This window comes from Macrosteles quadrilineatus, unplaced genomic scaffold (assembly GCF_028750875.1).
Source record: "Macrosteles quadrilineatus isolate MER2022 unplaced genomic scaffold, UCM_ALF_1.0 Scaffold_1__1_contigs__length_201487025, whole genome shotgun sequence".
Classification (NCBI taxonomy): domain Eukaryota; kingdom Metazoa; phylum Arthropoda; class Insecta; order Hemiptera; family Cicadellidae; genus Macrosteles; species Macrosteles quadrilineatus.
The window spans coordinates 148,153,623-148,169,204 of NW_026542594.1; the positions used below are offsets into that span (position 1 = coordinate 148,153,623).

The 15,582-nt window shown below is 37.9% G+C and overlaps 1 protein-coding gene across 1 annotated transcript; it reads right to left on the reverse strand.

The window, feature by feature from the left end:
- Window positions 1-134: 134 nt before the first annotated feature.
- LOC128982975 (exosome complex component RRP46) lies at window positions 135-14,443 on the reverse strand. Its single transcript, XM_054402097.1, has 5 exons — window positions 14,145-14,443; window positions 7,982-8,095; window positions 5,974-6,095; window positions 1,727-1,867; window positions 135-354 (listed from the first exon to the last, which is right to left on the reverse strand). The coding sequence occupies exons 1-5, from the start codon at window positions 14,236-14,238 to the stop codon at window positions 172-174; spliced, it is 654 nt and encodes a 217-aa protein (XP_054258072.1). The 5' UTR covers window positions 14,239-14,443; the 3' UTR covers window positions 135-171.
- Window positions 14,444-15,582: the final 1,139 nt, after the last annotated feature.

The window sequence follows — 15,582 nt, forward strand, 5'->3', positions numbered from 1 at the left end:
ATATGAAAACAAAGTCAAACACTCGTTCTTAAGGACGAGTGGTTCGCCATGGTTATTCCTAGAAGAGTTATTCTTTAAACCAGCCTTCTAGTGTTTAATTGAACTCAAACAGAGATAGATAAAAAACAAACAAATTAGTACAAAAACAATTTATAAAAAATCCATAACAAACTAAATAGTACCGGCATATCTACAAACAACATCTCTCAAGTACACAAAGAACTGTTCTGCACACAGCCTACACTTGGTGACTGCCTCTTGGTGTTGTTGCTCAGATATGAGACCATCCGTGTGTAGGCCGATGATGTCACACAGCACATTGTCAAACACGATTGTCATAGTACCTTGTGCTCCCTGAAACCAAAAAGATAGAAAAGTATCTTAACAACCTTTAACTGTTATTTGATTATTCTTACTTTGCATAACATGTTGCGTACTAGTACATCACGCTACCACATTTTCGTTCAAAAGTGGTTTCATAGCTATTTACTTTATTAGTGTAGTAAGAGCGTTTTTACATCACGCAGGTGAATGTTGTGCAACGAGCGGAAGCGAGTTGCATAATTTACCGAAGTGATGTAAACACGCTCTTGCGTAACGTGTAACGTACAAGATTTTACCTGACCCGACAATATACAGGAGGTTACGAACAATATTTTTCATTATCCATTTCACTCATTTTCTAACAGTAACGTTCATTTACAAACAAAAGCTAGGTTAGGAAAATTCGTCAAAACATAACAATAAAATTCAAGCGCACAGCTGATTTCTAGCGTTGAACTTCGTTGGCTCCATAGAGGTATATTTTTTAAGTTAAGCACTCAATGTTATTTAAATGGGTTTCATTACATCACTGAGTGAGTTTTTTTCAACTTTACATCACTCGAGAAGTAACAAAGTTATATACATCACGCTTGGGATAGGGAAGTTTAACATGGCGGGTTAGGTAAATACATTAATAATTTTATTTCCTTTTTCTAACTACAATTTCCTATCTTACTTTCCCATCCCATAAGCTTATCTGACAGCTGATGAAATATTTAATTCAATGTTGATTATATCATACATTTTTGATTATTATAAAACAAAAAAACATTGCCTAATTAACTAGGCTGGTCCTTCGATCTCTTTCTCTTATTTTTCTTTCTCAACTACTATCACCCAACATAACATTTGAAGGTAATTCCCTGACAAAAGGTTGCAGATGAGAATCTACCTGACGAGATCCTTTCCGTGGCAGAATTCACATGTTAAAGACACCAACAACTTCTTAGAACGGTTTACTTTACATATAATTGATTTACTTTAAATATTTAAATTACTAAGACCTAGTTTCAATGGTGAAGACTTTACTTGCATCATTAGGATCTAATACTTTACTACATGTTTGATTGAGATAAGTCGGTGATTTGGATATAGGCCTACCTAAACTTGAGTTTAATTTAATTGTTTATGAATAGTATTGGGCATTTTCATTTTCCAATGACCTACTTTAGTGATTTAGTAGATGTTTCTAAAGTACCTATTTACTCCTTATATGAGACCAAATTGTTTTCTTTTTTCCCATCTGTCAAAAGAAAATTCAACATGGTACTACGGAAATGATCTGTCCTCTCTGTTCTTGGTCATCTGACAAAACCAGGCCCAGGAAAAATTTTACTCAGTAGTTTAGATTAAAAATCAATTATTAGGCTACATTAATGGAGTATAATCGAGAATGATTTACCTGTAACTGTTTGTTATCCGGATCAACGATTACTTCACCATCTTCATCAATCATACAAGAGACGGCAGCCACTAAGTACTCCATGGACAATCCAGAGTTGATGAGAGCGAGGCAAGCGGCATTGACAGCACACGCTAAACCCTGTAACATCCCAAGACATACTCATGATACAGAGACAGCAGCCACTTGGTCCTCCATGGACAATCCATAGTTGATGAGAGCGAGGCAAGATGCATTGACAGCACACGCTAAACCCTGTAACATCCCAAGGCATACTCATGATACAGAGACAGCAGCCACTTGGTCTTCCATGGACAATCCATAGTTGATGAGAGCAAGGCAAGCAGCATTGACAGCACACGCTTTAACACTGTAACATCCCAAGACATACTCATGATACAGAGACAGCAGCCACTTGGTCCTCCATGGACAATCCATAGTTGATGAGAGCGAGACAAGCGGCATTGACAGCACACGCTAAATCCTGTAACATCCCAAGACACACTCATGATACAGAGACAGTCCCAGCCACTTGGTCCTCCATGGACAATCCAGAGTTGATGAGAGTGAGACAAGCGGCATTGACAGCACACGCTAAATCCTGTAACATCCCAAGATATACTCATGATACAGAGACAGCAGCCACTTGGTCCTCCATGGACAATCCATAGTTGATGAGAGCGAGACAAGAGGCATTGACAGCACACGCTAAACCCTGTAACATACCAAGACATACTCATGATACAGAGACAGTGGCCACTTGGTCCTCCATGGACAATCCTTGGGATTCACTATAACCATTCCTCTCCCCTTCATGGGGAAGTCTTCATTCCTTTTCTTTATTTGTTTTTTTTTTTTGTTTCTTTTTTTCCAATTTAAAAGCCTGAATTTGCCCCAGGTTCTTCCTATTTCCCTAGCTATTTTCCTAAACGTATCACTTGTTTTCATGTGTCTCAAACAAATTAAATTAAATTTTATTTTCTCATCTGTAGACCTTTCCCATCCAAGAATTCTTCCAGTTCTTTCCTATTTGCTTCCTGAAGTGGACAATTCATCAAAACGTGACTCGTGGTCTATTTCTCAGCATCTGCTTACTTCCTCTTCCACCAGGTTAATTCGCCTTGAAATTTTCCATGTCCTGTGACAAACTCCTTTCAATAATGGTCTATCTCCCAATCATGTTCATGTCTCCTTCTGATGTTTGGCATTTATCCGAACGTTTACCTTTATTCCTCAAGCTGCTTCTTCAATGAGCAGGTCAAGTGGTATGGCTCCCAGTCAAAACCCTAATCATATCATATGATACTGATATGCTTTCCATACTTTCAACAAAACTCTCCTTTGCATACTCAAAAGTTTGCTTTTCAATCTTATCTTCCTGGCATCCTTACTCCAGGACTCACATCCGCACAGCATTGCTGGCTCAACACATCCTGTGTACAGAGTCATCAAATGCTCCCAGTTATCCCTCTATTGGCTCTGGCCTGTCCTGCTAAGAAGACTTTCATTTTTTCGCATATTTCCTTCACATATTTTTCAAAAGACATTCCTTTACCTACGGTCACTCCTTAATCAAGCATGACGACATATCAAGATTTCTAATTAACACAACAATGGTGTTTTCTAGAAATTTTGTGGATCGCCCAGCCTACCTTCTGATATATTCAAATATTCCATTTGGAGATGAAAAACATGTTTAAAACTTATATCAATGACTTCTGATCATTATTCTTGAGCACCTCTATAATAAATAATCATATAGAGGAATGCAGGTGCCATCCCTTACAACACATGAAAGTGGATAGTTGTGAAGTATTTTTCGGATGTTCCGTGCAAAACGGTATATCGTTGCGTGGCGCTTAAAGGGTTAAGGTGCCCATACACGATCATTGTGCAATTGCGCAATCTTATTGAAGAACGACCACCCACAGTTCAATATGTGAAGTAAAGTTCTAGGGGGGGGGGGGATAAACAAGTATTCACCTAAGTCAGGCTAGGCCTACCCCTAGAACCGGCCACACTCAAATTTCTTCCCTGGAGTGCTCAGAAGGAGCCGAGAAAAATCCAGGGGTCAATACGAAGTTGCCACGGCTTTGACTGATCAATTTATTTAAATTTAATCAAAGGCTCAGAGCTCTAGAAGCACTCAGGAAATCCTGCAGACACTCAGTGGGAACTATGTCATCCTCAAGTGTTGTGGAGAATTTCGCCTAACTTTAAGAATGACTCTGTAGGGCCGACGAGTCTTCAATCTTAGGCCAATGTGATGTAGCCTAAATACCCGTATTGAACTTTAAAATAATTAACTAAAGGCCTAGGTAAATAATATAGAATAGAATATAACGTAAAAAACCAATCCCTACAGAGTCGTCGGGCTCTAATTAATATAACTCGAACGGAGAATGTAACGTGAGATTGTTTAAAATAGATTTAATATTAATATTTGAAGCTGACTGTCAAATCGGCCTACTCCCAGACTTGGTTCTTTCACCCGCCAAAGACGGGGTTTAAAACTCAGAAGACAAGTCTCGGGGTATCAAAACGTCGAATTAATTCAAATAATTTTAGTAATAATTATTCGTTAAGCGAAAGGATTAATCGTAATTTTGAACCTAATTAATTAAAATAAAACCAAACGATAGCCACCGCTAGTCACTGTCATGCAGGAACTGGCGGGTTTTATGCAAGTCAGCAAAAACTAAGTTATTGAAATTTAGGCAATTAAAATCAAACTTAAACGGGTAAAATAAGTGGCAGACGAGTATGAGTAAGTTAAAATGGAAAATGAAATGAACGTAAGAAAGTCTATCAATAAACGTAGCTAACCTTCGTAATAAAATCGTAGCGTCACGTCGTCTTATACTTTGTTTGAGAGGCTTGTAGTGAGCTAGTCAGCGGTCAAACAGCGAATAATCTTGTCTCGGCTCAAATCCCAATTTCCTCGGCCGCGGCTTAACACGTTCACTGCGGGTGTATCCGATCGGATACGGGCCGTGCGCTGTTCAGGTGCTGCTGTAACCGATCGGATACGCTCGGCAATGCCTTTCGTATATCATCGTTTTTGCTCTAGCGTCGGTCGAAGGCAGACCTATTCCATGTTAGCGTGTAGTGGATGACTTGCTTTTAATTGTGTTGTAGGTTGGTAGTAAAATTTCCCCATAAAATCCCCGTCTGGCAAACTTAAAAATCAACTTGTTGTCCCGTCTTTCTCCCTCCAATTGGCAATACGACGGGACAGGCTACGTTCCAAGCAGTGCTGCTATCTGTGAGTGTTTAGCGAACTACGTCGACTCTTGTTATAAAACAGGACATCACCGCACGCTATTTGCTATTCGTCATACCGAAATATGAGAGCCAATCACCCGGCAATCGGGTTTGTTCGACGCTGCGGGCTGCCATTATATATGGGGCTACGCCTGCCATTTGATGGCCCGCAACGAACGTGTTAAGCGCTCCAGTAGTGATTTTGGAAACTAGCCAACAGCTGATCGGGAATTCAGTCTAGTTATAGTCTGTCGTCGGTGGTCAACAAACACCAATTCGAGGTTTGTCATCGTCGTCGGTGATAAATAACTGTAAAATCGGTCAGTTTAACTTTATTTTGTGACATGGAGGGCTATTACTGATAAATATATCGTGTGAGTGTGTGTATGTACTTCACTATTATTAAAAGTAGGCCTACGTTCTTTGGCCCATAGCCCAAGCTATGGCCAACACATAGGCCTATGAGTAGGTTGTTGTGGATGAAAATCGGGTAGGTTATGGTGTTTGTTGATTAGCAGTGCGTTTTTACCCCTCTTAAAATTTGGTACCTCACAAATAATATTGAACAACCTACAGTTGAGTCAAGTCATCAATATTGAGAAGATTCACTGGCAGACTGACAGGATATTGCGCAATAAAACTCATACACAATTCAATATATTGAAGATTGCGAAATATTTTTCAAAACTTTTTGTATTCACTAAATATATTGCAAAATCTGATTTTCGCCCTCAATATACATGTTCAATAATATTGTGCAATATGAAAAATTGCCCAATAATATTGACCGTAAAGCAATTGAATTTTTTGGAAATTCCACCACTCACTTAGAGCCTAGCAAAAAGAAGAAAAAATGGTGATGGCTTGTCCATATAGATGAAAGGTAATACTTCTGCAAACAAATTTGACTTACAAAGTTACAATTGGTTAATTTTTCTAAGGGGATTGCAAAATTATATGAACAGCTAAAGTTCTATACTTACTCCACCACAGTCTTGCATTTCTTGAACAACAATGTTGATAGCAGTTCTGGGATGTAGTGACGTTAACAGTGCAGCCTCACAGATATTCTTTATAAAGTTTTCTTTGATCCTATCACTAACACCTGAAACAAGTTTCCAAATATTCATCATGCAATAGCTACAATGCTGTTAAAACTATATTTTGTTGAATACTAAACATGCACTAACAAATTTAACTATTATCATAGACAAATAGAATAAATATGGACTGTCAAAGGAAGGTTCCGGCGCCCACCGCTAGGTTTGCCGTGTAGTTACGGCGCACACCGCTGCAGGCAAGGAGCGCAGGAGCCGTATGCGACCAGCAGACGCTGCAGCGGTGTGCTCCGTAACTACTTGGCAAACCTAGCGGTGGGCGCCGGAACTTATGCCAACCGCAGCACAGCTGAGAATCTATATTTATTTTATTTGTCTATGCTATTATCTAGACTACTAAAATGTAGTAAGTCTAGATACTTTTCTTTTAAGGGACTACTGAGGACGAGATCCCTGTTTCCTTGACCTCAAAGATTCTTTTTACAAGTCTTGTGGTTAAATTTGATAATCTGCTAAAGGATGATATGACGTTCTCTAATCTATATTACTCTAATAAATATCAAATCATGCTCTTACAACTATCATGCTCTAATATATTAGCAAATCCTGCCAAAACAAAATTTATATCGTTCAGTAGAAAACAGAACAACTTGGAAGCCGACTATTTCCTTGACGGGAACATGGTGGAAAGGTGTGACACCATCAAGGACCTGGACGTTCTGATTGATGCTTCATTTGATTTTGGACCGCACATAAGTCATAAATGTACCAGGGCATCACGCATGCTGGGATTGATCTCTCGGACGTCAAGACGTGGGTTGAGTGCCAACTCCTCAGCGATCCTGTTCAAGGCCTTAGTTCGTCAGCTGCTCGAGTACGCCTCTGTGGTCTGGTCGCCCTACCTCCACGGCCAAATAAATTATCTTGAATCAGTCCACAGACGCTTCATGAGACATCTTGTTGCCGCACTGGGTTCAATTTCATCGACGTCCCAGTCGAGGCAATATCTGCAGCCTGAGGGCCTAGGTCACACGTTGTCTGACCTTAAGTAATGTGACAAACAATCCCAGGTCTGTGTCCAACAGAGTAGATGGGGTTTTTTAATGAATAGTCTGATAAACTCGGGTGTCTTACACTACAGGCTGGCCACCTGTGTGTAAAATTATTTTTACCTCCTCTCCCTTAAAAAAAGTAAGTTTGGAGAAGTATTGAAAGTTGTGAGGAAGGAATATTAATTTAAGTCAGGCATACTTAAATATGGTTATATTTTTAATTTATGAACCCTAATATTTAAACATTAGGTAAAGAAACCCTACATTTTAAACTAAAATAAAAAAAATAAAAAAACTAAAAACAAGAATCCCTTCCAAATTTAAATATCTTGGGAATTTCCCTTCTCTTCCACAATTTACAGTCAAGTCCTGCAAACTCTGCACTCGATAACTCAGCAGTCTGGATAACTCGGCTATCACCTGGCTCAGAAAATTAGTGATTTTTTTTAGTCCGAGTTAAACATGGACTCAAGGCAGTTCAAGTCAAATCATTCGCAGCTTGTACCAAGGATATGTTGTACTATATCTGATGACTTAATACTAACTTGTTATATATTAATATAAATTAAAGAGGCAGTTAAAAAGCTTACAAATTTTATTCCTCTTTTTTTAACCTAGTTCCCGATAACCCGGCATTTCACAAACTCTGCACCCTTCCAGTCCACATTACGCCGAGTTTGCGGGACTCTACTGTAGGCTATTATTATTGAGCAATTCTGAAAAGCAGCACACTGCAGAAAGTTATTTTCTCCGTTCTTTCAGAACTGTTGTTTCCAATTAGCTTGCACCAGTAGCACAATACAAATATCACACAAGAATCACATTGAAATGATTGAAGAAAGTCTATTTTATTGAAAACAGATTTTAAAAACATCACTTACAAGATTGACCAGACTTAGGCTTGTATGATGTCTCAATACATGCTTTATCAATCTGGAATTTTTGCATTTTCACTTCAATAGGTCCATATACTGCTGCCAAATATACAGTTTCCCCTGTGACAAAAAAAATACAATACTGCAATTAAGTTAACTTAAATAAATTTTTACCCTAACTAGTGAAGAAGCTATTATCTTAGCACTAAAAGAAGAAGACTCGATACAAGACTAACGTAATGTAGCCTATTACTGCTCTAAATGTTTGTCTCGCAAAAATTATATTTTTTTCTTTATTCTTATGCTAAATGATGTCCTGAATTCAAAAATGATTGTCATTTTCCCCGAAAAACAACAATTTTGCCAAAATGGGTCATGAGGATACTCAAATTAACCGTTAAAGTGAGCTAAACAAGAATATGCAAGAATTTTCAAGATCTGATGGATTTTAACAGAGATACGGCCGGAAAAGCGCTGTTTCCCTGGAAAACGGAAAAACAAAGTTTTTGCGGAAATGGGTCATGAGGATACGGTAATCAAATTAACCGGTAGAGTGAACTGAACAGGAATATGCAAGAATTTGTAAGATTCGTTGGATATTAACAGAGATACATAACCTAACCTAATATAATCTAACCTAACCTAATATAATCTAATAACCTAACCTAATCAAACCCTAACCCAACCTAACCTAATCAACCCAATCGAAAAGATGACAATATTATTAAGTTAATTAGCTTGTACAGAGAACATGAAGTGCTTTAAAATCAAACTATTTCTGACTATAAAAACAAAAACAAGAAAAACTATGCGTGGAATGACATTTCACGGGAAATTAACTTAAGCAAGGCAGAGGTCCAAAATAAGATGAGGAACCTCATAATTCAATTTCACAGAGAATCTAAAAAGGGCAATAAGTCTGGATCGGGGATCGACGATGTGAAAACCAAGTGGAAGTTTTGGGTACACTTCCATATCTGTTGGCACAAACAACCGAATGAAAATATCGATCGATATCGATAAATTGTTTGGTTTAACCAAACGATATATCGAATTAAACAATCGAATAATCAATATTACTCATTCGGTTGATTGTGCCAACAGATATGGAAGTGTACCCGAAGTTTTTTTTTTCAATCAATGATGTTTCAATCAAGGTCGAAATTATTTCAAACATTTTCATGAAACACGGAAAGAAAACCATGGGCTGCACTTTACTTGACGTCCTACACTCATTCGAATGAAAATATCGATCAATATATCGATTAATCGATTGCTTCATTCGATATACCGTTTGGTTAGTTAGGTAGGCAAGGTTAACCTAACCTAACCAACCAAACGATATATCAAATGAAAATATTGAATCAAAAAAACCAATCGAATGAGTGTAGGACGTCAAGTAAAGTGCAGCCAAACCATGAAATAAAAATTGCAAACTTTTATTTGAAACTACTGTTTGCAATAAAAGTTTGCAACTCTTTGTTTAAAACTCCGGTGTAAACGCGGCTTTAGGGACCCACAGTTTATAGTGGAATCCGAACCACATTTTTGCCTTGGTAAATACAAATTGGTCTAATTATCAGGATAGTACTGCGGATAGTCGTAGTACTCACTCGTGCGGAAATAAATAAATTAGCAAACACAAATTTTCTCACTATTCCTAAAAAAAATTCTTTACATAAGTTTGGCCTATTACCTAACTTGCATAGCTAAACTAGCACTAAGGCACAGGCCCGCCGAGAGGGGGGGGCCAGCGGGGGCATTGCCCAGGGGCCCGGGCCGGGCCTGGTCTAAAATGTAGTATGTAGTATAAGTAGTTATAACGTAATAATATAATAGAGAATATTGCTGAACGTACTTTTTCAATAATTTCACAATCCATGTTGTATTTGAAATAAAACATTTTTAACGTCTTATTGATGATTTATGATGAAGATTTATTGATGATAATTGTTACAAAAGTTTTAAGTTTAAGGCTTATTGCGTAAGCTGTGGGGCACTGGCACTAATGTCTAATGTGATATTATTACCGACCGCGACGCACGACGGGTGACCAGTGACCATAGAATTTAAACAAACACGGTGTTTATTTAAATTCTATGCGGGTGACGCTCGCTACGATTCGTAGGATTGTATACCCGCCACGGGCAATTTCAGTTTCAGCCTGAGGGAAAAAAGGGAAATTTCGGGCTTCGGCGAGGGAGGAACTGTCGAAGCGAAGTGGAAACACTGTTTTAGTGTCAGTTCGTTGTTTTGATTGTGCAGTGAGTGAGGTTAATGTTCTGTTCTGCTGTTTACCGTGTGAGAAGTGGCGTTGCCGGCGTTGGTTTTTCTAAGCTTGTTTTGTTGTGAAATGACGATCGTTCTGTGTATAGGCCTAGTTTATTAATTGAAAAACTGTGCGTTTCTGAGAGTTTTGTAACTACAACTATGGACCCTTATAAACATAAATCGGGGGCCCTTAAAAGAAAAGAACGAGAAAAGCGACTTGAGGCTAGTAAAAAGGGATTTAGGACGTTATTTGAAGTTGGTTTAAAAAAAGAAGATTCTAGTAATGAAGACGTATCATTGGAAAGTGCATCAAGAAGTACAGAAATCTGTTGTAAGAATGATAAAGATGACAATCAAATCTCTTCATTTCAAGTTGAAAACGAACAGCCATCCTCAAGTAGGCCTAAGCCTATTCAGCTTGAAACCCCATTATTAAAGTCACAGAATGCAGAGATTACTCTATGTAAGGATAAAGCAGAAACTAGTATTAAAGAACCATTGCTTCAATTTGAGACTTGTGAGAGTGAGAGTGAGCTGTTTCCGATTGAGGATATTCCACCCGAAAGTAGGCCTACTTTAATTAGGCCTAATTTAGTCACAGACACATTATCTGATCAATATGACCTGCTACAACTGCCAGGATGTCCAACTTCAGATCAACTTGAAAGTTATGTCCGTAAAGGGCCTAATTTAATTCCTGAATGTTTACCAAGTGATGGTAAACGACCCTTCCCGAAGGTTGTTCTATATTCCAAATCTAAGAATGGAGAAACCCGGCCTAGGGATTGGTTGACATGGAATAAAAATAATGAATCACTTTTCTGTTTTCCATGCCGTTTATTTGGTTGTAGTAGCAATGACAGTTCTGAAAAAAATCGCTCAGTACTAATGAGCAACGAAGGTTGGAAAAAAGAATATACTTGGAGAAAGTTATATGACAAGCTACCTAACCATGAAGTGAGTGAACACCATAAAACTTGCTATTTAGAGTGGAGAAAACTAGATAGGCGACTAAAAGAAGGTTCAGACATTGGTTCTCAATTAGACAAAGAATTGAAAGAAAGAACAAAATATTGGAATAAACTGTTAGAACGTATTTTAGCAGTTATTTTGTTTTTGGCTGAACGAGGTTTGCCCTTGAGAGGATCATTGTCAAAAATCGGTGACCCGCAAAATGGAAACTTTTTAGGGATCATTGAACTACTTTCCGTGTATGACCCGGTTCTGCATGAACACGTAACAAAAGTGAGGGAGTGTCAAAAAGATGGAAAAAGAATTCAAGCACATTATCTATCATGGCAAATCCAAAATGAGTTTATAGAAACATGTGCCAATAAAGTAGTAAATGTTATTTTGGCTGAAAGGGAAAAAGCCAAATACTACTCAATTTTAGTTGATGCAACCCCTGATGTTTCTCACGAAGAGCAGATTACATTTGTGTTAAGATACATTTTTGAAAATGAAGACGGTTTCAAAATTTCAGAAAGATTTCTTAGTTATGTCAGTTTGTGTGAAAAAACAGGCCAAGACATTGCAGATGCGATATTAAAGGAACTAGCCAACCATGGGATTCCCTTAAACGATTGTCGAGGTCAAGGTTTTGACAATGGCGCAAACATGGCTGGCATTTACAAAGGAGTACAGGCACTGATACTTCAAAAGAATCCATATGCTCTGTTTTCAAACTGTGCCGCTCACAGCCTTAATTTGTGTGGTGCCAATGCTGCTGAATGCTGCACAGAAGCAGTGACATTTTTTGGAATACTGCAGCGTTTGTACAATTTTTTTTCGAAATCTCCTACCAGGTGGAAAATTCTGGAAGAAGAAATTAATTGTTCTCTCCATAACCTGTCTGAAACATGGTGGTCAGCTAGGGTTGACGCAGTGAAACCACTATAGCCCAAAATCTTCCTGGAGTCAAACGAGCTGTTTCCAGATGCACAGAGCTAAATCTGAGCGCTGACGCAAAATCAGAACTTAACGGAATTGAGAAATACCTCCAATCTTTCAATTGTACTTTAATGTGTTCCGTTTGGTACAAAATATTATTGCCAATCGATCACTTTAACAAAATACTGCAGAAAAGAGATGCAACCCTTGATGTACAGATTTCTAACATTGAAAGCCTATTACAAGAGTTGAAGGATTTAAGAGAAAAATTTGACAAAATTTTGACGGAGACTAAACTTGTTACTCAAGCTATGTCTGCTATAGACAAAAACACAGAAACGACACTGAATGAACGAAGACGTAAAAAAAGGAAAATTTTCTTTGATGAAGAATGTGAAGAAGAAAAAACTGATGATGGAAACGAGGACGAAACCAAGCAAGAAAGAGATTTTAGAATTAATGTTTTTTATACAATTATTGACGCAGTGATAGCTGGATTGACCCATAGATTTAAAACCGCAAGAGAGCTAAATGATATTTTTAAACTATTGTGGCAATACCTCTCATCTACAGAAGAGACAATAGTTGAGGATTCCAACCGACTTTCAGTTACTTTTCCAGAAGATATATCAAAGGATATTAAAGAAGAAATAATCCATAGCTGAAAACAATCCATCGAACAAATTTAGGAAGCACGGCACTGAAACCATTTGACCTTCTAAACAAATTAAAGAAAATGAAGCTTGATTGTCTTTTCCCCAATGTTTGTGTGGCGTTAAGAATTTTTTTGACATTACCTGTGACAGTTGCTGGGGCCGAAAGAGTTTTCAGTAGTTTGAAACGGATCAAAAACTTTAATCGTTCTACAATGGGACAAGAAAGACTGTGTGGCCTTACAACACTTGCTATGGAAAGTGATCTAGCACGGCAAATTGACTTTAGTGAAATTATTGTAGAGTTTGCAAACAAGAAAGCGAGAAAAATAAACTTTTAGGAAAATGAAAGTTACGCAAACTGCTAACTCATTTTAGTAGGCAATTTAGTAGGTAACTCATAAAGTTATGCAATTCTCCTTACTGTACTTTATGCAGAGAATGAGTAATAATTGTTTATCCATATACAGATTATTGAACGTGTAACCTTTTTCACCTAAAATTGCTTAATGTATGCATTAAAGGGAATATATGTAATTGTTTACTCGAGACCAACTATTAATAAACTAGTAACTAGTTTTAATTTTTAAATTGTACCTTAATCATGCCTTGAACCTTTGTATTCAGAAATTTATTTTTTTTACCATCAAATTATAACCTAGTAACTCTTAGTGGGTTTCTTCGACTAAGCTTGGCATTGGCTTGGGCTTGAACTACCGGGCGTCCGGTAACCCACAGTGAACGTGTTAACAGCAATAAACAGTATTTAAGTATGAAAATATAGATATCTCTAACTAGCTTCTTATTTAAAAAGCTAGAGATCTTTAAATAACAGATCTCTTTCGAAAAAAAAGAAAAGTCCTTTATGGCCTTAAAAATGTATTTAAACTCAGAGATTGTGTGATAAGTGCTATTAATAAGTTTAAGACCATCAACCGCCGCGCCGGCGCCGTTGCGTTTGGGGGATGGGGGAGTGGAGTGGGCCCGCGGCAACGATTGCCCAGGGGCCCCAGATTTCTCTCTGCGGGCCTGCTAAGGCACAAATAAGATCACAGTGTACGTTAGGTAAGTACTGAGGTACTGGGTAGATAGTTAAGTTAACGAAAACAGAAAGACCAACGCAACTTTGTTAGGGTAGAATATGAGACCTTTCCGACAGGAAAACCAACACCCCCGGCCAGCCACCCCAATACAATCATTTGATGAAAAAAACCATTGATTGTACAATCGAAAATCGGCCATTCCTAATACTTATTAATATTAAATCATTTATCATAACAACACTTATTTTAGGCCTAACTTAGGTAGACTAGGCTATACAAACAAATCTATGAGGGCTAAAGTATGAGGTTCACCTTGAGATAATAAGGCTGAACCATCTGGATTTTTTAAAACATTCATTTCACACTTTAAATTTCTTCTAGTCACTTCAACTGAGTTATTTTCCATATTTTATTCGGTTGAGTCCTAAGTCACTGGTTAACACAAGCTCAGGACCTAACCTAGGCTAATTTTAGTTTCTGTTTCTATTGTGCAGACGCAAAAATCTTAGGCTAGATTGCAATAAAATATATCCTTATTTATAACTGTTGTAAATGGTAGGCAAGAACTCATATAGGCTATGTCTATTTCTCTAAAGCATTAAATCATGAAATTATCCAAATATCGAACTATATACACCAACAACACCAAGTGGAAGTGACACTCACTCAGTGACAGTAATAAAAATAATCAGAACAGAACAGAGTGGAGTGAACAAGTGAAGTGAGTGAACACAGACAGACCGACAGGACAGACAGACGACACCACGACACTATAATACAAACAAACACAAACCCGTAATAATTAGGATTTTTTGTCAATAATTTACTTTAGGAGAATGATGATTTACTTTTTCCTACAGTTACCTAACAATGTATACATGTTCTCTCACTGATTTGAGAAAGCAAAGTGGCCAATTCGCTCATCAGTGAGACAATGTTGTCTCACTCTAATTACTTTGTCTCACTCCATTTGCAACGTGAAGGCACGACGAAATAGTGAGCGAGCGCGTAACATTTGCCAAAAACGGGGAAAAGTCAACTTCTCTTCAAAACGACTAAAGTGTTACTACCAAAACGTTAATGGGTTGAGGAGTAAGATGGCTGATCTCTCTACAAATGCCTTGGTTAGTATTTATGATATAATAGCTCTTACTGAAACCAACCTCACCCCTGATATAAGCGACTCTGAGCTTGGCCTTTCTGGCTTCTCAATATTTAGATGTGACAGATCTAACTGGACCAGTGATAAAACAAGCGGAGGTGGTGTTCTACTTGCTGTACATAGTTCAATATCCTGTAATCAAATCAATTTATCAGCATACAACAATGAACAAGTTTATGTTCTTTGCAGTATCGGTAACACCAAATTTCTTCTGGGAAATGTTTATATTCCGCCCGGTAGACCTACATCAACATACTCTGATATATATGCGACTCAATTATTGAAGTTATCGATTCTGCTGGAACTCCTGACCAAATTCTCCTGATGGGCGACTTTAATCTTCCCAATTTATGTTGGGAAAATGTTGATTTTTCAAGGCTCACTGAGTCTTCACGCCTAATTCTTAATATAGCTACAATGTATGATTTGAGACAGATTAACAAAATCACAAATTATCGAGGAGTCTGTTTGGATATCATATTATCTGCATTTGACGGCTCAGAGGTTGATGAGGCGGATGATGTATTGCTGGTGGAGGACAGACATCACCCTGCTCTTATGATCTCATTTGAGGTTCTCAACACACCT

What these genes read in the sequence shown, in the direction of transcription:
- LOC128982975 (XM_054402097.1), bottom strand. Translation starts at nt 14,238, where the DNA reads ATGGAAAATAACTCAGTTGAAGTGACTAGAAGAAATTTAAAGTGTGAA. An exon ending in TTCAGCCTTATTATCTCAAG is followed by an intron (nt 8,096 to 14,144) that starts GTGAACCTCATA and finishes TTTTTGTCACAG; the next exon opens with GGGAAACTGTATATTTGGCA. An exon ending in AAATGCAAGACTGTGGTGGA is followed by an intron (nt 1,868 to 5,973) that starts GTAAGTATAGAA and finishes GGGATGTTACAG; the next exon opens with GGTTTAGCGTGTGCTGTCAA.